Here is a 25,623-nt window from a genome sequence, read left to right on the forward strand (position 1 = left end):
CAGCAAGTATTATATCTGAAGGGTTTGCTTCCAGGAATGATGTAATTATCAGTCAGTTTGATGTTCTTGCAACCATTTTGCAGAATTAAAGATTAAAATGGTACTTTGAGAGAATAATGAACTTTAAATCTTTTTCCAATTTGGTGTTCTACAATTACGCACACTTATAAGAGTGGAAAATCAAGGTAGTATACGTAACACCATTTTAATCCTAGGGTTTCCTAACAGTTTAGATTTTTACGACCTTGTTACAGTTCTTGTGCTATGGCGGCGGTGGCAAACTAAATTTTTACAATCATTAAAGAAAGAGGAAATGTGTTAGGATGATGCTCTTCTGCTCAGGGAAATGCAAAAGTGAAATAATGATACAAGGCTTGAAGGATGCTTATGACTGGGGTGGGGCAGAAATCTTCTGAACCTCTCTGGTATAAATATCTCTGCTGACTGATGAGACCATTGTCCAGTTGTATTTCTGGTGGTATCATAAGCTACAAAAGCAAAGGTCTGTCTTCACTTCTATATCTTCCTTGCTAGTTTATCTTTCATGCTGGAAGAATCTGCCCTTTCAACATCCTTTAGAGAGTTTTTTCTAGGATGTTTGGGTATAGAAACTAGTTACCTTGTATGATGAATCCCTGTTACAGTTACAGGTGGCAACATTGCTATTAAAAATGGATAAAACAGGCCACGTGTTAATTTGAAAACAGTTAACAGTGTAAAGTTCAATTTTTATAAGTTCTATTAGTTTTCAGACTGAGTTTGAATTAGTAATTATGCAGTGTTAATAAACACGTGTTGGAAATTTTACTTAGCCTTCTCAAAACCTTTAAACTGGTATATGGACAGAAAATAACTTGGGGGCTTATTTGAGGGCGCTGAAAGAGTGCCAAAGAAGCCTCCCTCACTGTAACCCCTCACTCCCCCCATGGGGAGTGGATACTTCTGAACCATTTTCAACAGAAGCCAGGATTTAGTGGGTATGTTGAATGTTATACAGCCTTTTAATATCTGGAACTTCTTATTAACGAAGTCTTAAAGACTAATTTTAACTAGTGAATATTTTTAATTTCTTGTTTACCTAAAGGTTTATGTCTGTTTATAGGAGGCTTAGGGAGTGGTGGTAAAGAAGGGGGATTAGAGATAAGTGGTAAAGAATGGTATGGAGCTGGAGAGAACTTTCTAGCTAAGCAGGAGCATTTTAAAATATGGTTTGCTAAATATTCCTTATGGTTGTCCTCTCCTTCCTAAAGTTTTTGTGTTCTATCATCAACTCTTAAGAATTCTGCAGAGAAAATGAGCTTATCTGGAGAAATATGATATGATGGTTGATCATTATGCTTTCCTTGCTGTAATTAATGATATGCTCCCTTTTCTTCTTTGTATTAGTTGTTATAATTACATAAAGTTAAATGAACAATGGAAGCCTTGTACCACTACAGTATCCTTAACTAAGTTAAAACGTTTTTTCCTCTTTTTACCAGTTACCTAATTAAATATAATTGAGTTTGAAACTATCAGACTGCCTGAAAAAAAAGGGGGGGGAGGGGCGCGATTTTCCTTTTGCGTTCAGCATTTGACATTTGTAAATATAATTTTCACTAGTAAGTAGCTAGATGACCGCCTTACTCTTCATCATTCCACTACACAGGTACATATATGGAACGCACAGAACTGAAGTAGCAACAATTACAGAGCAATATCACTCCATGGATTTTTCCTATAATCCTAGTAAAACATCCTCCGCTTATCTAAAATGGCATATTGTATAGAGGCTTAAAATGAAGGCTACGCTGTTCATAATGCAGTGAATTTTCACATAAAATAAAAATCTAAGGAGAAACAAACTAATTGAAATAAAATAGGAAGCATCCCATAGGGTGAACTAAATGAACCAGCATTTATACTGCTCTTAGTACATTCATAACTTTTTTAGGTTAGTTGTTTGCCGTAGAATGTGTGGATGACAGAAATAAGTTATATGAAGATAAGCTCTTTTAAGTAAGTCATTGTCATTCAGCAGTATAATCTGAGATGTCTAGCCTTGTATCCCTGATTTGAAAATACATTCAGTGGTCTCTTACGTAACCATAGTTCATTTCTTATCTACATCAAGGAATGTCGCTGTCTATTCTGGTAGTCTGACTACCAACGTGAATTGCTTGGTGACTGTACACTTCCTGATTCGGTGTTCTCATACACACAGAGAACACTTCCACAGTTCAGATTATTTCACTTATGGCGAGTTCAGAAGAAGCAATAAACAATGACGTTTTCAAACTAATTTTGTCTCTGAAGATGCCGTCATTTCTTACAAAAAAACAAATGCTCTCAAAATCTCGTTTTGGGAGATTTGCGTCAGTTGTCTGCTTTATGCAATTTCTATTGAGAAAAGAGGCCATTAGACTGGTGCAGTTTTTTTTTTTTTTAAAGTCGCAACTGCAAAGAAAAACAAGTTAAGCCAAACATGTAATACCTTTTTTCCCTTCCTGATTTTTGATTGTCGCTCTCCTTCCTAAATTTAGGCAAAATTAGGTTCCAGTAAAGGAAGTGTAAGTGAAATTAGATGAAGCTGGCTGAAACCCAAGAGAGGTAAAGAAAATTTCTTATGTCCATCTCTCATGCTCTGAAATACAAAATTCCATTCAATGTGGAAGACAAGTCTCAACAATTTTTTATTTTTTAATATAACTTTCTAAACAACTGAATTAAACATATAATTCATATGATTCTTTAGGCAGCCGGTAGCAAAGTACCTGCAAACTATTTAAAAATTGCATTTCACATAAATAATACAGAGATTTATTATGCGTCTTTAAATGGCAGTGTTACAAATATCATTATGAGTAGATATTCTAGAAAGAAGGTGTAGGTTGCATGAACAGATTATGGTGAGGGTTCTTACAAGTGATGTCCTGCCTAAAATTTCCCTTAATCTCCAAATTTCTCTTCACCTTTTGGACTCTGCCTTTTTTATGAGTTTGAGAATTAATTCAGTCTCAGTCTCTCCTACTTAGAGTCATGTTGGTATATCCTCTCTTGCCTTTCCTCTCATTCACCTCTCCAGATGCTGTTCCAGCACTTTGGTTTTAACTATTCCTTTTATTTCCGTTAGCCCTCATAAAAGCATATCCCATTTTGTTTCCCTGGCCAGCGCAGCTGACAGTCATCTAGTTACTCCTGGCTGTGCTCTTACCCTGCTTATGAAAATGCTGTAATAATTTTGGAGTGGGAAAGTAGGATCATATGGTCATCCAAATCTTCTTTATATCCTTATGGAGAAAGAGTAGCCAACCATATCTGATGTTGTCAGACACTTCACAAATAAATAAATAAATAAATAAAAGGTAAAGACTAAACTCATTTCTATAAATCTACTAAGTCAAATTGAGGGTAATTTGACAACTAAAACACTATAGCTTAATTTAGTCAAGAATTAATTTCTGAAGCAAAATAAAAATTCTATTATTTCTGAAGGGGGCGGAGGGGAAGTTTTGAAGTGAGAAGACATCAGAATAGTTCATGTCCTAGCAGAAAAAATACCTTAATGGATTTTTCTAAAACATAAATATAAAAATTGATACCATGTCCATTTATATTCAGGAGAAGAACTATGAAAAGAATCAATTCATGACAAGCAGATATTCTTGATGCACAGAGTTGTGCTTACTCTATTTTTACTAAATCGTGGAATTTACTATTAGTAATAGTTTTAATTTCATATTCTGTATAACTCAAAACATAAGTTTTTCTTGGGACAATAAACTGTATTTCATTCTTTTAGGCGTACTCTTTCTAAAAGGATTGTTCAAAATAGCTGTGAAAGAAAAGCTAAGATCTGTAGTCAAGCATAAGAAAATAGCAAATTTTGTTCTCTCACAAGGGGGGAGAGACTGTGGCATAGTTGGATTTTCTGTGGATTCAAATCTGGTGTTGTGACATTGCTAATACCAGGTAGCTCAATCCTCTCTATCCTTTTTGAATAATACAAAGTCAGATATAATCTGACTGGTAAAACATGTTTTGAACAGTTTGTATTCTGCCTGTTCTTGTGCATGTGCTTTGCTTTGATCACATAAGTAGTCTCTAAAATTAGTGGCACAAGAAAGCCTTTTGGTTCCCTGGATTGTCAGTACTATACTGTATGCACCTTTGCATTTGCCGATATATTTTTCATATATATGTTTGAATGTAATATTTTCTTGTAGATAAACTGGTTTAAAAATGAAACGTGGCACGTGTTTAAGGTGTAAATGATCATTTTGTAATGTATGTAATGTGGGATATCTCCATCTTAAAAATAACTGAACTACTTAAAGGGCCTATGTACTCCATTTGGGGAGGAAAAATGGAAAGATCAGTAAGGTGACAGTTAAAACAATGCAGTTTCATGTGTGCACTGTACTATAAAGTGTCAAAAAAAAGGGACACTTATTGGTGGAACAGTATATAAAAATGATTTTAAATGTACTTGTATTTTAAAATTGTCAAGACAATAAAATAAGGGTAGCTTTTCCTGTCAGCAAATATTTTTCTGCCTGATAGTAAATGTGAATACATCACATTTTTGCATTAAGCAATTTATAATGATATATATCTCTCATATCTTTTACGTTCACAATTGTAGTTCTTGAATTGGCATTTGGGGGGTAATTTCTGTCATTATTTGAATAGCTGTGATGGAATAGAATAGTAACAGTTCAGGAGTTTGGGGGGTTTTTTTAATATCCTTAGTAGAAACACCAATTTTCCTTGAAAATAGAGCACTATTTTTTTGAACACTGCAACTATATTAAATATACATTCGTTAATATTAAAAATATATTAAAAAACAGAACAAAAAACCTAAAAATCATGTGGAGATGAGATACAGTATATAAATTATATGGTATCCACACAGTCCTGCATAAGTGACAGGGGTGCTTATCTACTGAAAACATCTTTTTGCATGTTTAAAATGTATGACAGTGGTCTTGCTTCAATGATACGGCTAAGCACAGGTGTTACTTGGATTCTGCTCTGCATTAGCAGATTAAAACAGTGACAGTGTTTTATAACATAAGATATTTTCTCAGAGACTGTTTTGTCTAACCTATATTCCCCTTCTTCCCAATTCTCTTGCAGATAGCGGTTCTGTGGATGAAAAGGTTTAAAATCACATATTTACTACAGGGATCATGTATTTTGTTGATGTCTGTTTGTGACTTATTTGACCTGTTTGGTTCCTTCATTTTAGTTGTGAAATTTGCATGTTTTTCCCAGCTTTCCACTCTTTTGTTCTCCTTTGAGTGTATTGCAAATGTGTTGCATTTATAAACAGGATAACCCTCACTGTTGTGCTTATCATAATTGCCAACACAGGGGTCTGCTACTGTCAAACATGATATCTGGGATTTTTGCCTCTAATTATCATCTACACTGCATACACTATAGGACTTAAAGCACAACAATATTTGGGAAGTAATATCTTATCTTCCCACGGGTTCTTCCAGTGTGTTTTGCTAAATGCTGAATGCTACAAAAATGTATTCCAAAGCAATAGTTACTTTAGCTTTGGCCTGGAGCTGACCCTGCTAAACATTTTCATATTAGGTGTTATATGTTTGATGCAGTTAAATTCCGTCCAAGACTTACTAAGAGCAACTGAGTAACTGTACTTTTTTTGGTCTTTATTAAAGGTTCAGATAGTAAGTGGAAGTTCCTTGGATACTTCCAAGCTTTATGCAGTCCAGGCATTTAGTGGGTAAGTACCAATATGACTGTGAATTTTGTTATTTATATCTGCAAATTAGTCTTATAACGTTATAGTATTTTTTCTAAGTTTTGTTCTTATAAGAAATTGAATTATTTTAAAAGGAAGATAGTGAGTTTCATTGTGTATGTCTTCTCCTTTTAATTTTTTTAAGTTCTTAATTTTTAAGAAATTAATACAACAATTCAGTTGCACAAGTCAACTGGATGACAAAATTTTTTACCTTTTTGCGTACAAAATAAATGCCTTTTGAAGTTGTAATATGATTTTATGTCTTCATTTTAGTAAATGTGTAGTAATATAATAATATCTGTCTAATGTTTGAAAACTAAAAGGTCAAAGGAAAAAGATCTTCCAGTTGCTGAGAGTGAATGTGGCAGAAACCTGTACATTTTGTTTGGTTGTCTCCAGACAGAGTTATCTTACATCCAGTTCTAGGGATTCCTTCCTTTGAGGAAAATATCTCTTTCCTATTTTGAATCCCTTTTTATTATTCAGTTTGGAAAGGAAAAAAAGTAAAAGCCATTGGTAAAATTTATTAGTTATATTAGTTAACTATTTAAAAGGGATATTATCCTCTTGGTGGTGTACTATATAAGCACTGTTTGCTATAGTTATGCTTTGTTACAAAGCCCAGATGATGAGATCAAATTATCTAATTTATCTTCCATCTCCTCATTTGTACATCTTAAAGGCTATACAACAGAATCTTGACACTATGAAGTTTTTCCATTTAGATTGCGATGTTTTGGTGTTTTTTTTTCCCTAAAAGGTACTAATGGTATTAATTTGCTTAATATAATTCACATGCTGCTGTGGAAGGTATAGTTAGGGTGACGTTTGTACTTATTGCTAAATCTTAAACAAATTTAAGAGCACTCTCCAGCTTTACAGAGGCTTAGGTAGTTTCTGTATAGTTTCTCATACCTTGAAGTATTGTATTTCATCCTTTTACAGCTCTCAGAAACTTCAGAGTTGCTGTAAAAATGTGAGGCCATATGTGACATTGTGCAGGATTAGTTGCTGAATGCAACATGAAACATTTTAAATATTGTAAGAGATAATTGATGTGGGTTTTTTATTAACTTGTTCTTTGGCATTAGAATAAAATTATAGTATACTTCTCTTGGCTCGCAAACGACACATTGCTTTCACTTTGATCAGTTGCAGTTTTCTCATAAGGTCAAAAAGGTCGAAAATATATCTCATTACTAAAATTATAAAAACTTTTGCCGTGTATGTTGATCAGCACTAGTTCTTACTATGCCAAAATAACTACTCCTTCTTTGAATTGGATTTTCTAAGTACTGTATCTCTCTACATTTTAAAAATAGAACAATATAAGTGCTGTGAATTTTCTTTCCTGACTTCCAAATGCAAAACATCAGTATTTCTGTTTGAATTATATTGTTTGTCAACATGAAACTAGCACATCTGAAGCAACTTTGTTTCTCTTGATTAGATTACTGATTTGAATATTTTTTCAGTAATGTATTAGCCACGAAAACATTTACTAAAACTCTCTATGCTGATGTTCACATTATTCTTCTAATGGAATCATGGAAGGCTTTCATCAGAACATTGCAACTGTGCCAGCAAATCATGACAATAGCCTTTTGATTTGATGTATGACAATTTGATGTATGATTTGGTGGCTTCTTTGTTGAAAAAAATAATGCATATTGGAACCAGAAGGCATGACAGAGGCAGCTTCTGATATTTGCCTCAAATTCTCTTTGTCGTATTCGCAAAGAAGGTATATCCTTCTTTTCTCTTTAGTGCTACGCAATGTCAATTCATTTTTACTCATAGGCTTTGATGGTCTTAGATTTGAGAAATTTATGATTTGAGGCACCACAAGTAGTAATGTACCTCACCACTGAGAAGCAGAAATCTGACATCTTAAAAACTACACAGTAAGCTGTGGTCTACTGAAAATTAGAACGATCATACTCAGAAGCATTAGTGTGTAAGCCTGGCACAAAACTGTGGGGTTTGTGTATTAAAAAAAAAAAAAAAAAAGAAAGCTGTTCATACCTTTCAACAACTATTTTTAGAAGTTTGGTGTATAGGTCACTGCATAGTTTTCATAACTAGTAAGAGAACAATATTTAATATCAAAATGAGTTCAAATTCTTGAAATGCAGTGTAGAAATTGACATTCTTAGATAATTTTATAGGAGCTGAGTGTAGGAGTTGAGTGCAGAATTGTATATTACATTTAATGCTGTATTCTTAGAATAAGAAGAAATGTTTTTCTTTCCTCTAGAAAAATCAGAAATCCGAGACTGAAAATAAAGATAGTCAAAAACTGTCTTGGATTTATCATCTGTGGTTTTTAATGACCCAATTTTGATCACTGCATGTGGTTGGGTTTTCATTGCTTAAGCTAGAGAATTGTTTCTTAACATAACCAAAATCTTAAGGAAAATTTTCAATTTCATATTTTTCTTTTTTTCCTTATTTCCCCTCCTGTAAGTAACCTTCTTCTTGTTGCTTTGTTACCTTTTATTGTTTGCCCCCGCCATACGAGTAAGCTTAATAAGAGAGAGCTCATTCTGTCATGTTGCTTGCAGTCTGCAAAACCAGAAGAGAAACTGTTTAACATCTAGTTAATGTGTAGTTTAGGGATAGCATTTTGTAAGCAGACTCTGTGAGTGTAGGTACTGACAATCAAGTATTAATATCTATGCATGCAGGAAGCTGCATGTGACCATACAGTTTTGCTGTATGCACTACTTTCTATAGCCAATTACTTAATTACAGTTTCCTAATAAGTGTAGGACTTAGAAAAGTAGTGTACAAGAGTGCATAGAATTCTTATTTTTTGTGGGTTGCACACAAAAATGATCTCATAGAAGTAAGGAGACCTTTTGCCACTGACAAGGACTATACAGACGGAAGTTGCTCTTTTTATGCCCTCTCTTCCATTCACAGGTGAATAGATTCAAATATTGAATCCTCTGAGAATAAGGTGTGTCAATCCCTTGTACAGACATCCTGTAACCACTGCATAGGACTACTTCAAATGACTGACAGTAGGTCAATACTAGCTCATGTTTTTAGATTAAACCTTACTTCTTTTGCTGAGAAAGTTTAGACTGGGCCTCTAATCCCTTTGCTGTCTGCAACACCTTTGTGCAAGCTTCTGTATCACTAGGCCTCCCTGAAAACAGTGATGCAATTTTAATTTAACTTCTCATTCGGCTGAAGAACCCTGACATTTCAAAGACTGTTGTGGCTCTGTTTTAATTACACTTTCCACTCCTGCATGCAAAAACTAATCCTAAATTCTAGAATCCCTCTGCCTCTTCACTGCCAGCATAACTGGCTGCAGCCTTAGCTATGACTCCTTTTCGCTCTTACTCTCCCCAAAAGGTGTTGCCATTTGAAGTGAGGGGAGAGTCTTTCCCTCACAACCCTCGATACCTTGCTTTATCTATATAGAAATATCTCAGTTGCCTCTCTTCTGCCTTACTCTTCCCTCTCTCTCGTAGCACAATGCTGTGAACCCACCTCACATGCACCAGCACATCCCAAGTCCATGGCACAGACTGCAACTCTCCATTCTCTGCGATGATCTCCACTTGGCTTCAGGAAATCAGAGAAAAGCCAGGATGAGAAAGAAAAGGCAAAGACCAAATACAGTTTTCCTGGGGCTTCTCATGCTACTTCTCTGTTAAAAGGCAAAAGCTCCGTCTTTCCTGTTCTTTCCATGCCAGTATCAAATAATATCTTCTTAATTTTATTTTTTTTCTTCATTTTATTGAAGATGAGAGACTTTAGAATTCATTCTTTCAGTATTTTTGAAAAATACATGGAGGTCAGCTGGGTTTTTCATCATGTATATGAATCTAGGATAGTACTGGTTTACTTTTTCCAGGGACTTGCTCTATATTAATTCACTGCCTGCCTGATGGCAGTGATGTCAGAGACTGATAATTTTACTACATGGCCTAATCCATTCTGAAATTTACTAATGGTACACAGATGGTGCTGCATGCACCTTTCCTTCAGTGGCATGTTCTCAATGGTAAAACAAATTTATTTTTCTTGAATTCTCTGACAAATTCAAATAGACGATTGTTATGCAGAATATTTTCAGAAGCACACAAAAAATAGTCAACATTACAGGTTTTTTTTCTTGCCTTGAATGATAACTAGTGTGCCTTCAACTTCATCATTTTCTATGTCAGGGTGTTGTTGGGTTGTTATTATTGGAGGTGGGGAGGGGAGTATAGAATTTAATGTATAACCTATATAACATGAACAGTTTGTTTATGACTGTAGTGTTTAATGTTCCAAAGACTATGTACACAATGTACACAAAGACTAATATTTCACTGTCGATACAGTATTGCCCAATTTGTTAGTTCTGGTAATGTAGCTATTCTCCTGTTTTTCAACAAAATTTGATCTCACAATCCGGATCACTATATTAATCTTTACTTCCAGCTGGTAGCCAACAATCCTTGCGTACTTACGGTCCTCTTAAATGTTATTAGAAGGATCGAATTTGTTCTTGTATGGAGAATTTGTGCATAGGAGAATTTCCAGTTCATATCCCCAAAGTCAGCACTGTTTCAGTAAAGATGCAAGAAAAAGTACTAAACATGCAGTTGTCCAAAAATAAGATTGAAATGTGTGGGTTTAGCACACATATATATTAGTGGAACTGTATTGTCGCACTGGATCTCCCAGTGGATTCTCCTACTCTCTACTTAAAACTGAAATGGATCTTCCCAGGCAGGTGTACATTTACTGTTTATCTGTCTGTGAGATATGAGAGTTTGGTGGGTCAGCCTTTCCATGTCTCTATTGGTTATTGTTGACCTTATTGTGCACCAGTCCCCTTTTGTGCGGTTACCTTTTAGTTTTGTCTGTATCCTTGAAATGATTTTTTGTTTTATTTAGTTCTGTAATTTCTTTCCTTTATGTAGTGCTTCTAACTAATGTTAGTGCTTCTAACATTATTTTTTGGGAAAAAAATAATTAACAGCATTTGAAAATGTTTTTAAAAGAATATAAAATGCTATACCTGCTGGAATAACATGGAAATAACTTGCCTACAGACCCCCCAATTGCTTCCCTTCCACCCCTCAATATATGCGGGAGTCCAGTGGCTATTACCTTTATCCTTCTATATGTGCCTGTATCCACAGACTACCAGTCTTCAGCCTAAATGGCAGTGATCAGAATTTCTGATGTAGCCCTTCTTTAGCATATTACCTTGCTTGTGCACTTTCCCTCTGTCTTCCCACCAAACCCAAAACATAGATACACCGGCTCATATCTGCTCCAAGCTCCTTCATTCCAGTCTTTCACACTATTAGCTCCTCCCAAGTTTAAAAATATGATCTTTGTTGTTGTTGTCATTCTCTTCCTTTGAACCCCACCTCTCAAACAATCCTGACATTTCAAACCACTGCAAGGCCACCGCTACCTGCTCCAGCCAAACCTTTTCCAAAGCTGCTCGTCTCCCTGTTTCCCTTTAATCTTCAAAAAGAAAGGAAGAGTTGCAGTTTATCCCAAATTATGCAAAGAGGCAGCTGTTGGACCCAGAAGAATTCAAATTTTCATAAAAGGTTCACAAGTCCCTCATAAAGTGAGAATTCATGTAGCCTTGGTGGAGTATAGGTGGAGAACAATTCTGAAAAATGAAAGCAGTGCTGCAGTTGTGGAAAGAAATATTCTTTCCCTCAGAAAAATTAAAATGTGGATTTGAGATTTTGGGGGGGGGTTGGATGTTTGGGATTGTTAGTTGTTTTGCTGGTTGAATTTTTTTTTCTTTTTCTTCTTTTTCTTTCTTCTTGAGAACTGTTTTGCCTGTAACTAAGCATAATCACATAAGGAATACAAGGAGAGCAATTAATGATGCTCCAGGGTCCACATAAGTTAGTAAAGAAGTAGGAGACGAGTATAGTTTTTCTTCTAGAAAGATAATTCAGGAACATGTTCATTCATGTCAAAATACAGAACACTGACTACTAAACAATACAAGCCTCAATGTCCTGCAGGTAAAGCAATTGCTTCAGATAATTCTTTGGATTCTAGTTGACTATTGCCATAAGGAACACATTAATTTCTCATGCAGAAAACAGGATTTATTATAATTTCACTAGATTCTTACAGAAAAGGGTACCCCTTTATGATCAAAGCAACTGGAAACATCTTGCCTTGTGCTTTCTTCCTCTATCATTTATAAGCTGATCTGTTAAAATATCTGCTGGTAATCAAAAGGCAATTGGAAGTGGATTTTGAAGCATACTAACCTAGAATGATTGTTAAACTTGTGGATGCCAAGCGCCAACAATATAAAGAAATTTTTAGAACATAGCTAACTAGAAACTAACTCTAGACACTAGACCACATCTAGCAGGTTTTCCACAGTTCTTATTTCTCTAGAGAGTATGTATTCTATCAGTATTACTGAAGTGACGGAGTGCATTCAGATACTAATTTATTCCTAGTTTTTTGCGATTGAAATATTAGCCAGTAACTAGTCTTAGCGTGGCTTCAAACTTCCCCCAGTTGACATATCTCTGATACTAGGAACTTCTCTTGTTTCAGCAAAGATTTTAATGTGGTATTCATATTTCAAAATAGTTACAGACTAAGAGTGACAAGTTTGGGGTTTGTTTCTTTCTTTTTGGTAATGCTTCTACATATAATCATATATACCAATATACCTCTATATGGTATTCATGTTTGGTTTTCCTCCCATTTTTTCAGTCCAGGTAAGAGTTCTTGTCTAGTTCAGCTGGAATTTAATTTTTTCAAACAGCAAAATGAGTTTTTTCAGCACAGTGTGCTGGTGGATTACATAGCTGCTTTTCCATTCCCTGACCAAGCATTTTGTACTTCATCTGACAAGGTATGAGTAAGGAAATCACATCTCACTTTCCAGCAGTTTGTATACTGAGATTTCTAGACATTCTTCACTAAAATGACTCATGATAATAAAACAGAAAAATATGCTTACATTTGATGATAATAATAAAGAAAAAACATTCTGGAATGATTCAGTGAGGGACTTAGCCCTGATTAACTGTGTGTTTGAGGGAAAAGTCACGTACTTTTCTTCAATTTGTGATAGAGCTGCCTCAAATACATAAAGGAGGTAAAACTTAGACTTCGTTTATGTTGGCATTTTGCCGCAGTTACGGCAATTAAAGACCAACAAGGTACTTCAGTGGAATTAATATAAACTCCAAGTATAATCGAGTTTAAATACAGTGTAACAAGTAACAGCTATGAAGCAACAATCATCTTTTCTATGGTAGGAACTGAAATCAGTGAAGACATAAGAAGTCCTTAGAGTCTCAAATTTTTTCTGTGATCTTTACTATGGACTGATTGAATGCTCGGCAAAGAAGAGTCAGGAAGTATTATTGTCTTATATGAGCTCATCTGGTCATTGATTCATTGCACAAAAGAAAGGAGATAGTTTCCTTTATATGCTGCAGTTTCAAAATCGCAGTACTTCCCTGAAGTCTGGTTAGTTTCTTTAATCTCGTAAAAGTATTCAGGTGAATAAGTACGTATGTGTAAGAACTCTCTGACATTGCCATACTTCAGCAATTAAAAAAGTTGCAGACAAGTTGCAGAACCAGCTGATAGAATATATAAACTTCTTGATAGTAGCTATGGTACTGCCCTAGTATTGTTAGAAGAGATGGTGAAGCTCACTTGAAAACAAAATCGTTAATATTTTGCAGATGCAAATTGGAATGAGTTTTAGTAATACTTTTTTTTAAATAACAAAATGGGCACTTCTTGACCATATATAACTTTTAAGCAAATATTTGTGATTTGTACAGACACAGAGAAAAAATCAGATCTAGACACTTCTGCTAAGCTGAACTTGAGCTTGAAATTGTAATGAAAAGATTGCAGGGGGAAGCACAGATTGAGTAGAAAATGAAGTTATTTAAAGAGACAGAGGTGTGAGTTATGGCAAATTACTGACTGAGCATAAATTACACCACTAATGTCATAATAAAATGTCTTCATATTATGTACTCATCTGTCTTGATTCTGTCGTTCTTGCTGTTCCCTCAAAAGCCATGTTGTCTTTTTCTTTTTTTGGTACCAGCATCAGCATTCTTAATTCAGACATAATGTTTTTCTCTCAAGGAAAAGACTATTAGTCATTCTTGAATTTGGATTTTTTTTTTCCTTGCTATATGCTACTCCTTAGTGATCAGTAAAAGGAGTCCAGTAAGAACCTCAATTTTAATCATATTTTGTGTTATAGAGCAGAATAATAGATGGAAGTAATTTTAAAGACATTGCTTGTCAGAAGTAGCTCTTTGTGGCATAAGAATGCCTTATACACGTGATGAGTTTTATTCACTGCTGATGGAACAGCTCCTGAGTAAGAAAGAGCCTTGAGAATCAGAGTTTGAGTTTATCTCTTAGTCTCTGTATCTTTACTTTAGGACACAAGTAAATGTTATTTTATTTCTTACAACCTTAGAAATGTTATTTTATTTCTACCATGCTTTTGCTGAGATTTGTAGATGTGTCTGGAGGTTGCAATTTGGGTCTACTTTGTTTTTTATGTTCCTGAAAAGAAAATTCTCATATCAAAACCCCATACCAAAGACTGCCTATGTGAAAATATAAAGGAAATGCATAATCAGCCTATGAGTCCCTTTCTCTTTCTTACAGAATGGTGCAGGTGCATCAGAAGGAAGTATGGGAGAAACAGATTATCTCCTAAATTTATAGGATAAGAGTTAGGGTAGGGCTTGGAAAGTGGTAATGCTCTTAAGGGTTAAAGTAAACTCTCCTATACTCTAGGTAAGTACTTTACCCACTCAACTAAGATATGAAAGGGTTTACCATTTTTTTCTCTTGTAACTAGAAGGAACTCTACAAACAGAAACAGGGGGATGCCTTTGAGGATTTTAATATGGCCAACAGGCAAGTTGGGAATTTTCTGTGTAAAAAATTGTGTCAATATGGACTTCATGCTTTAGAAGAATTAGATGAAATTCCTGAAGATTGTACTTTTTAAAAAAGCATCCAAATTACACAAATGGATTTGAACTAGACTCTTATCTGTCCTTGTATATCTGTCAAACTTCAGCAATACCTTGAAGTCAGGAGAACTGCTTGCTCCTTGCTTGGCTTTTCAAGAATCCCTGTTTGAAATTTTACAAGTCAAGAATGATGTGTCTAGATTTGCTCTGAGAGGTTCACGACTCTCTTCACCTGCTTACTAGCTACTACCAAGTCCAATTAAAGTTGTCTTCTTCATTTTCAAGTTTTTGTTCTTGTTTCTCATGTTTCAGATCTGCTGTCTCTTTTGCTGATTTCTCTACTACTTCCATTTCATCCTTCCTCTTAGCTCTCAGGTGAAGTGTGCTCTAGTTGTCATCCATGCCCATAAGGAACTCGCAGCCTCCCAGATTCCAAGTCTTTTCTGCACTTTTCGTATTGACTTAACTCTCCTTGTTTTATGTTCAACTGTTTTATGAAAGACTTTCTGATCCAGCATATGGTGCAGAAATAAATTGTTTTGACTGCCATTGAAGAAGTTTTAATTTGGATGCTACCCAGACTAAAACATGTATAGGCTGGGAACAGTCAGTTATGTATTCCTGTGGATATATTTCTAAATCCATGTGATATCATGTCTGCAGAAATCATTAATTAATCAGAGGTGGAAATGTAGTAAAGCTGTTGGGCCATGATTCCATGATGATACAGCATGCTGAAAGTTCACAGCTACGTAAATATCTGGATTTAAAAGAGAAATTAAGGTTTTGGGGTTTTTTTTGTAAGATACAGTCTCACCACCTTCATTAGGGTGTTGTTGTCGTTTAACCCCAGCCGGCAACTAAGCCCCACACAGCCGCTCGCTCACTCCCCTCACGGTGGGATGGGGGAGAGAAGTGGAAGAGTAAAAGTGAGAAAACTCATGGGTTGAGATAAAGACAGTTTAATAGGTAAAGCACAAACAAAGCAAATCAAGGAATTCATTCACTGCTTCCCATCAGCAGGCAGGTGTTCAGCCATCTCCAGGAAAGCAGGGCTCCATCACACGTAATGGTTACTTGAGAAGACAAACGCCATCACTCCAAACATACCCCCCTTCCTCCTTCTTCCCCCAGCTTTATATGCTGAGCATGACATCATATGGTGTGGAATATCCCTTTGGTCAGTTGGGGTCAGCTGTCCCAGCCGTGTCCCCTCCTAGCTTCTTGTGCACCCCCAGCCCACTTACTGGTGGGGTGGGGTGAGGAGCAGAAAAGGCCTCGACTCTGTGTAAGCCCTGCTCAGCAGGAGCTAAAACATCCCTGTGTTATCAACACTGTTTCCAGCACAAATCCAAAACACAGCCCCATACCAGCTGCTATGAGGAAAATTAACTCTATCCCAGCCAAAACCAGCACAGGTGTCACTGATGTTTCAGTATTGCTTTTAATCTATTTTATCTCTTTCTGCTCCAGGAGGTTTATATTCTTATTTTGATTAGATGCTATGATCCGATGATAATGACAACCAGAGAGATGCATACTGTCAAAGGTAAACTAAGTGTAGCATGTTATTACCTCATCTGGTTCTAGGAAGGTCTCCATCCTGCTTTTGCAAATTAATTTGTCTTGTAGAACTTCCTATCTCCACCTTATAAATTCTCACAAGCTTTATGCAAATTGGTTTTTTCTTTCCCTTGTTGGTCTCTTTTCATTATGGTCATGTTGATACTAAGGAAACCATTTACATAGACTTCAAGGATAGCAGGGGGAATTCAAAATGAGTCCTTGGTTTTATGGTATTGCAACAGTTCTGCTAAGGGAGCGTTAATTTTGAGAAGGATGTTCAGATTTTTCTCTTCCCTGTAAATGTTGAGACCAGATTTTCCTTCTAGACAATTTTTGCAGCACTGTGAATACTCTGTCATTAGAGTTACTACTGATTTGCTCTGATGTGTAAGGGTCAAGAATATCAGCAAATGTAGTTTTAATGCTGTTTCGCCGATGCTTGGTTTTTAATAACTTTTTTTAATTTGGGCCTTGGGAAATAATTTAAGTGTTTTGGGGGGGGTTGTGTGGGTTTTTGGTTTTGTTTTGTTTTTTTTTCAAAATATTGAAAAAAATAAAGGAAAAAAGTTTACATGTTGAAATGGTAGCGCTTTGAGGCCACATCGCCCGAGGCTAGCATAAAGTCATTTAGTTGGCTAGCATCATCTCCCTGTAATGTGACAAGAAGCATGACAGGAAAGAGAAATGAGGTCAGAACTTCTTTGCAAGCAACTTTATTTTTTCAAAAAGCTGAGATGGCCCCAAAGGCCTGTTAGAACAATTTAAAGTATCTGTTCGTCTGCTTTGGCTTACACCTGGCGATGAAGCATTCAACAGATTTGTGATCAGAAGGCAGAAGAGGGAAGCTCCAAGCTGTAGTCACAAAGTCTGTTTTGCTGCCTCAGCCAGAATCTGAGCATGTCAATATATCCTAATGTGAGATTCATTCATATCTTTACTATAGAAATATGATTAACAAACATAATTTCAAAATTTTCATGACCTTAATATGCATACTCAGTTGAGCACACAGTCTGTCAAAATTTGAGTGGATATAGTCCTTTAGTATAGCCTACCCCCAAATTTTCTGACAGCTTCTTGAACTGGCCAGGATAACAGGTTTTCTTCTATGGAGGGATTTGGCGCTCTTTTTTTTTTATTTATTTCTTAATATAGTTTTTTTAGCTCATATTAAGACTCTTTTAATCCAACTTTCATTTTCAGAGAAAGTGCTAGGTATTTTTGGTGGCATTTTAATATCCCAAGGACCAGGAAAAGCTGTAAATCCAGTCCTATAATTACTTTTATAATGCTGGTATTTTCTCCCAGTATTCATATATAATTTTAGATCTCCAATTTCAGTTTTCCACTCCAGCAAAAATTATGTGTTGCTACCCACGTGTGGATTTGTGGGTCTTCAGACAGTGTGGCTGTCTCATAATTATTTTCATTAACTTGCATGGTTCCATTTTTATGTTTTTACAAAAGCCACTGGCTACGTTTTCTGATTATAATATGCAGCAATGATACATTTCTTCATCCCTTCCTCATCCCCTAGTTCAATCTTCAAAAAATTCATCTCAACTTTCATGAGATCAGACCAGCATTATAAGTTATTAAAGCTGTTTAGGTGTTTTATTTATCACATTTAACTACATAAATTTAATTATGCTATAAAACAGACTCCTCTAATCTGAAATATTATGTAATCCTAAGAACTTCAAGAAAATGAAGTATCACAGTAACTTAAAATGTATGTTCAATACTGAGTGATTTAAAAAACAAAACAGTGAAACTTCACCTCTTCATTTTCGTCATTATTTTCATCTGGAAATGAACTCACTTATACAGACCTTAAAGAGTGGCTGTGATTCTTTCCAAATTCTTAATGCCTAGGAATGAAAAAAAAAAGAAGAAAAAGAAGAAACCTCTTTATATTAAATAGTGAGATGTTTCTTTTTTTAATGACAAAAATATCAACATTTTTTGCAATTATTTATTTTGACACAGGTATTGTGTCATAAGATGGATGCCTTTCATAAAATTACAATTGTTAAATATTTGTAATGTTACTATAACTTAAACTATAATTTTCTGAGAACCACTAGTGAATACGTACAGTGCCACAACTCTCAATTTGTAATTCAGTCCTCTAAAACTAAGGACTGAATTGGAGGGGAAAAGGTTGGAAGTTTTTTGACAGTTAAATATATCAAGTATACAGCAAAGAATACCACACTAAGAATCGCAATTTCCAAATAGAGTTTTGAATACTTTAGTAGAGGAACTGTCTACTTATATGGGCTGAACAGAAAACATAGTTGATCAAGTCCTCATCTGCAAAAAAATGGTACGTGTGTATATAATATATGCATACATATAGATCATCTGTCATGTTCTTCACCATACAGGCTACCAGTCAGTTACAGTAGAGAAATTATTACATATTTTACTCTTGGGAGTTGCATCTGAATTGCTACACTGAACTGCCAGTCTAAAAAAAAATCAGATTTTATTGGAAGATATTATTGTTTTCATCAGAGTTAATTTTGAGTGTTTTGATTATAGCTTTCAAGTCCTATGTTTGTCTCTAATAAAGAAGAAAGAATAATTTAACTTGAATGAACAGTGTGGGCCTGATGAACACTAGCAGGATCAGACTAAATAGGGTATTATTGTTGCTGTTGTGACTAAGCAGAAATGATTTATTGTAATGTTTTAAAGCTATTCATGTGACTTATTTTAACTTTCTTCAGAAATTATTGACAGCCCAAATATTTGGGAATCTCTACAAAGAATTTTTCTTGATAACTAAAGTACAGACAGGTGCAATCCAAATTATCTTAAAATCTCATGTGACACTGAAAGTCAGTATAAGGCAGATCCAATTCTCTCTGGAAAATTGCACCAGAACTGCATTCTCCTTGCACTGAAAATGGATTTATGCTTTTCTCCCCTCCATATCCTGTTGGGTTTTGGCTGACATTTTGAACTAATGAATTTATCCGCTCCCAGTTTAGTTACAAATAAATAAATAAAAAAAAATCAGTTCCCTAGCAAGTGAGTCCTGACTTCTTAAAACTCTGGAATAATTAGTTTTCTGTTGTCTAGTCGCTGACAGAGATGGAGTGAAGCCAATTGATTGTGTAGGGTGACAGCTTATCTGATTAAGTATTTGTGTGTGAACCTAACACATCACTGTATTCTGTACTATATTTAAAGAGAGTCACGGAAAATGGGTCCATATAAGCCCTACTCAAGACTGTGAAGCAGAATTGATCAGCTGTAGGGAGAAACTTCTTGTTGCTGCCTTAGCCAGCTTGTTCACGCTACAGGCAGTTACAATATTTCAGGCATAGTGTATTATACGTGCCCTGAGCTCTCATTTGAGTATAGAGAAAAATGTCCGAATGAGCAAAAGGTAAGAAATGTCATTTCACCAAAACTGGACGGTTCCAGAAAGTGTAGGAATATTTGTACCATTGCTTTTAAATTCTTTGCAGTAATTAGAAAAATTAATTATTCTTATGTGACAAGTTTATATCTTTTATACATTATTTTGTCCTTTTGCCTGCAAATATCCTTTGGACCAACAGGTCTCTATGCTGTACAGGAAATCTTTACTGGGTCAGTCATGGCTGTTAACATATCTTTTATCCAATGCAGTGAATAGCTCAGAAATTTTTAATTCAGTGCAAGGCCGTTGATATGAAGGCAGCTTGTAGTCCTCCATTCCTTAGTGTGCTGGTAAACAATACCATGATCTTCTATCGCTGAAAGATGATAAAAAAAAGTAACTTCAAACTTAGCTCCTTTGTTAGTCAACTACTTACATTTTTTTAATGACCGTGACTACTTTAATGTCAAAACTAAGTTCCTGTACAGAAGTATTAGCAATAATATCAACAATTTAGAGCAGGATCATTCTGAAAGAACATTCTGAATTCTTTTCTGGTTAAAGGATTTTCAAGAAGAAGAATACCTAATACTGTTGTCACATATTTATTAGTATTGAGGAATTTATTGATATCTCTCTTTTAGAGACTGCAGGTTAAGCGTTAGTTTTTCAAAATCTTGGAAATAATCCCCTTTGTACATCAGGGGGAGGGGGGGTTCAGAACCCAGAACAAGGAATGCATTCTTCCTATATACTGTTTTTATATCTTTAATTAGGTTTGGTCAATATGGATCAAAATGAAAATGCAAACTCTTTTCTTAAGTCTCCAAAATTACTTCCAACTTTTGCAGAATAAGAACTTGTCTGTGAAACAATAGGTGATCATACAATAAAGTAGAACTTAGACCTTGTCCATTAGCTAAATGTGATACACGTTCTGGGGAGTATATAAAGGTCACGTTTATTTCAAGATTTTGCTTTGGAAACTAGTACCTTAATAGCAACTCACATCCCTTAAAACAACTTTAATTAAACCGCTATAATAGGAAATTATTACCTGTATTCAGAGTATTACCCACAATACACCCCATAAGAATAATGCCAATTAATGACATACAACTTAAGAAACTTCCTGCAAGAGCTTATCTATTAACCATGAAGCGCCTCATAACTTGAAGGCATCACAAAGAACACCTAAACGCATTTTCACCTTACTCAACTTCTAAAGAACTTGAATTTTTTTTGCTGTAGTCTCTTAAGAAAGCAATATTTTGAATCAATTTATACCCTTATTCTTCACTTTATTCCGAGTGTCATCTGTGACTCAATCCTGCACAGTGCCAAGAGACTTTATGCAAAATACTGAGTGCCATGTTGAATAAAAGGGTTTGAGGAGGTATGGCATCTCTCAGGACCAAGCAATTTAATCCTGCTTCTTTTAACAACAATATACAACTTAAGGATGAAAGCATCACTTCATTTCTGAACCATGTTATGAGTGTAAAATATATGTGTTATTTTCTTTGCAAGAGAAAGGGTGAAAATTCATTGTCAAGCAGGATTTCCCTGAAGGACATCAATGCTTGAGGAGCTCAGAAGTTCTACTAGGAAATAAAATTTACTCTCCTACCAGCTTTACCCCTACCGGCTATGTGAAACTAGTGCTTTGTGATATGATAGTGAAATGTGATTTTTTTTTTTTTTTTTTAACTGATGGGAAAAGAGATTAAATTTATGGAAAAACTTTAATAGTTATAATTTATTTGGGAAAAAAAAGCATTGCATTTTCATCATCTAACTTTGGCACCATATGAAAAATAATACTAAGTTATTAAGATAGAGGAAAGCTCTCTGAAGTCTAAGTGGTTGATGGTGTTGGGAGGGCTGAGCATGGGGCTTTTAGAATTTAATCTCAGTCCTATTTGAATTTGTGGAAAAAGATTATTGACTCTTTAACTTTTTAAAAGTTAAACCCATCAATTTTGGGGATTGAATCTTGTGTATATCAGTGTAAATATTAGGAGACCTTTATCAAGGTCTTTGCAGGTATGTTGAACTACAAGATTAAATGAATGTGTAGATGATCCTGAACATTATATTTAATCTTTTAAAAGCTATGTGAGAAACAGTGTTCAGAGTGTCTTTGTTTATTACAAGGTACGAGAAACGGGCTTTGTTCGCTCTGTGGGATTTATCTGTGTATCAACAGCTCTCAATGTATAACATCTAACTTACTTTTGAGCTTTAATATTTGGTGGCTGTGATGAGTGCTTCACAGTCTGCGGGACTGAAGTGTGCAGCAGTATTTTCTGACTCATTATTTCTAGTATTAGCTTTAACAGTTCCTTGATGCTAATTGACCTCTGCATCCAAAGCACAGATTTCAGTGTAACCCACACCACAATACCTGTTAGTTTTGCCCAAAATATTTGTTTCCACCTTCTGATTTTGTAAGTCTATTTTTGATTCCATCTTAGAGATTTGTCCTGTGCTATGTAAAAGTACTCTTTGACCTTAAGGGTAGCTTCTTAAATTCCTTTTGCAATTTATTCTACTTGGACAGCTGCCCACTAAGTAGTCTATTAGCCCAGATTTGTTCTATTCATTTCATCACTCTCTTATGGTGTAACTGTGCTTGTGTCTCACATGTCTTGGAGACAGGACTTTGGGCAAGAAAACACTCCCATTTCTCTGCAGAATAGAAGCTGGACCTGTCCATAGTACTGATACTGCTAAAAGTAGTATGAAAGTATGGGAGAGTAGTACTTCAAAGTATGGGAATTATTGAACAGAAGTTGAACAAATACCTCCAACAATATAGATACCATTATGCTGTTTTACCTTTCCTCTCCTCTGATTTTAGTTCAGTTAAGCTTCACCCAAGCTGAACTTTTCAAGTCCCCTATCAAGCACACTCCAAGAAAGTAAATTTGCTGCTCTGCATCTGTTGAAAGTAAAGCATGGAAATAAATACTGCTAGTCTATTGCTGTGTCCATTTCTTCCAGAAGCCTGTGGAATAGTAAGGGGACCAATTAGAGCCCCATTTTATTCCAAGTGAGAGATAAAAATTATTGTAGGCTTTGCCTTAAAAACAAACAAACAAAAAAAACCAAACAAACAAAAAACCCCAACAACAACAAATCAACAAAAAAAAAAAAATCAAACCCCAAAAAACCTCCAGTGATACAGAGTCTGACCAAAGGTCCACCTAGCCCAGCATCATGCTGCTCCTGGCGGTGGCCAAAAGCCAGATACCTAGGAAATTGTCAGAAAAGAGCAAGCATAGCATAAAATGATATTTCCTTAGGGTACTCTCCTAGCCTTCTAGTCTTCTAATAGTTTGTAATTCAGAGATTGCTTAAACCAGGGTTGGTGTCCTTTTTTGTAACACCTATTAATGTATTTCACTTCTCTTAAATCATTTGGAGTTCTGATTTATGAGTTCTGTTGGCTTGCGTTGATTCACATTGAAGATATTAGCAGTGGAGGTATCAGAGTAGAGGGATATGTCTGTCCCTGAACTGCTTACAGTCTGGCATATTAGCATAATCCAGCGTTGATTTCAGTTTATATCAATATGCCAGGCTGTAAATTGTGGCAGCTGAGGTCTCTGATTCATAATTCCTTTTAGATTTAGCTGCAGCTGTGGAACTGTAACATCTATATCCAACAGGAATCATCAGCCAGAGTCTTGGCCTAAATAAATATGGAATTTGTCAACTCTACTAGTGGCGAGAGGTTGTAATCCTCAAGTCAGCAGAGGAGTATTTGGGACAAAGTATAGACCCTTTGGAAAGAAGTGAAAATTCTGTCACTAATTTCAGTTAAATCTCTCTTCACCCAATAATTGTGATGTGTATAAATAAAGTGAGGGCTTTCAGATGAGAAACTGTTTGCTGTGACATGTACTTTTTTTTATACATAGAGATGGAGTGATAGAAATATAAGAGCAACTGAAAAGGGTATTTGAGACAGTGCCAAACAGAGGAGCATGGAGGGGAAAATGTTGGGTCTTGAAAAATATGGTATCCCAGCTTCTCTGAGAATCTCAAAGTATCTCTGAATTAGATCTGACAAGGTATATAGCAATCTTACAACATCCACCGTGAAAAAAAAAAAGCAAGAGGATACCACCTGTATTACCTATTCTGAAGAGTCAGGGAGAATGAGGCATAGTGTTACTGGATCAGTATGTATTCTTTTAAATCCTATTGGTGTGTCAGCCTTTTATTCTTTGAAGTGGCTCCAAGTTGTTCTTTGCTGTTTTTTCCAAGTTTTATGTGGTATCTAATATGGGGTTTAAATGTGTGCTTAATGAAAAAGCTTAAACCAGGCAAGAGAAAATAATGATGGTCACCATGGAATTATCTTAAAATGTGACAAGTTCTGCTTTCCACATTCACATGGACTCATATGAGAGAAGTGATTATGTATTTAGTTAGATATTTTACTCTTTGTATCAAATTTATGACAGCAATGATATAATGTTTGGCTCCATCTCAACTAGCAGATATACAAGTCCTTTTGATGGAAAGCTACTGTTATAACTTCTAATCCATGGTAAAATGTTTTAGGAGGTCTTAAGCAACCTTTCAGCTACTCTTTGCTTTGTCTGAATGCCAGAAGAAAAAGTCAGCCATGAACATTCTTGTTAATTTTTCATAAGAATTAGAACACTTACCTTCTTTTGCTGATAACTGCTAATTTTGATTTTAACTGTAAATACAGATATTATAAGCAGTTCTTAAGGATGCAAACTGTAAGTTCCAGGTTTTTATTTTCTTTGCCTTTTCATATCCTACAGTGCTGGCCGGGGGCTATATGGAATTGATAGCATGCCAGACCTGCGTAGAAAGAAATCTTTTCCCATTGTTCGAGATGTGGTAAGTAACTCCTGATGCCGTGAAACTGTTGATTGATTTGTCAGTTGTCTAGATCTTTCTTGTAATTACTATTGTGCATGTGAATGATAGTTCAACAATTGTTTTATGGGAAAAAAAGATAAATTGAGGGAATGGATTGAGGCCAGTAAAAGTCAATGATGCAGTTGTTATAATGTACTAGATAAGTCTGAATATCTCATTGAATATTTAGATATGACTTGTGGAATCAAGTAATGTGCATTTCATACAATAATAAACTATTCAATTTCATGTTGAATTAGCTTACAAAGACAGCTGTTATTGAGTGCTCAGGATACCGATTGACTTGATTTATTATGATACTGAAAGAGGAAGAAAGTTCCTTTTAAAAAGCAACCCTGTTTCAGTATGAATGTTTTAAAGATTTATGCATACTTCTGGTACAAGATGAGTTATATTATTTTAGCAGTCATTTTAGACAATAATAATCTAGGCAAATAAATTTCAGAAAGGTGAAAAGAATGGCAGTTCCTTTGAGATTTATTCTGACTTCCAGTCTAAACAAGATTAAGTAGAATCTCTCTGCTCTGAAGAATTTTAAGTGCCATTCACATTTCTCTTTTTCTTTTCCTGAAGTATAGAATTCATAATTCAATAAAATACATATTCAGTCTCTGGTGGTGGTGAGCCCCCAAACCAATTTCTCATTGTAAAGAAAGGGAGTCAGCCAAAGTAAATTATTACTATAGTTCTCTTTAAAAGATCAGTCTTTGCCAAATTATTGTTCAATGTGTTCTCAGCTACTCTGTTCAGTTACTCTACAGTGATATACTGTACTATCTGAAGGCTCACGAAGAGAAAGCGCAGCAACCATTTTAGAGTAGAATTGCTTCTGAAATCAATGAAAAGTTGCAATTTATGACATAGTAGGGCCTGCATTCATTGAAACCATCTTTTTGACAGTAGCCACTCCACTGTAAGTTGTATTACACATGAGTATAATTTACAGCCACATTATGATAATTTATGCATATTAAATAGCACTTTGCTTTATTCTTAATTGTTGGAACTGTTTATAGAAG

The 25,623-nt window shown here is 35.3% G+C and overlaps 1 protein-coding gene across 7 annotated transcripts in view; it reads left to right on the plus strand.

Moving 5' to 3' along the window:
- Positions 1-25,623, plus strand: part of UNC13C (unc-13 homolog C) — a 244,707-nt gene that overhangs the window by 77,619 nt on the left and 141,465 nt on the right. For 6 of the 7 annotated variants that reach the window (XM_075160101.1, XM_075160104.1, XM_075160102.1 and 3 more), the window contains 2 exons: positions 5,676-5,740; positions 24,484-24,562. In XM_075160101.1, coding sequence (XP_075016202.1) covers positions 5,676-5,740; positions 24,484-24,562 — 144 coding nt within the window. Of the gene's footprint in view, positions 1-5,121; positions 5,145-5,675; positions 5,741-24,483; positions 24,563-25,623 lie in introns of all 7 variants that reach the window. The other variant, XM_075160107.1, reaches the window with a different exon arrangement.

The sequence above is a fragment of the Calonectris borealis genome, chromosome 11 (genome assembly GCF_964195595.1).
Source record: "Calonectris borealis chromosome 11, bCalBor7.hap1.2, whole genome shotgun sequence".
Classification (NCBI taxonomy): Eukaryota; Metazoa; Chordata; class Aves; order Procellariiformes; family Procellariidae; genus Calonectris; species Calonectris borealis.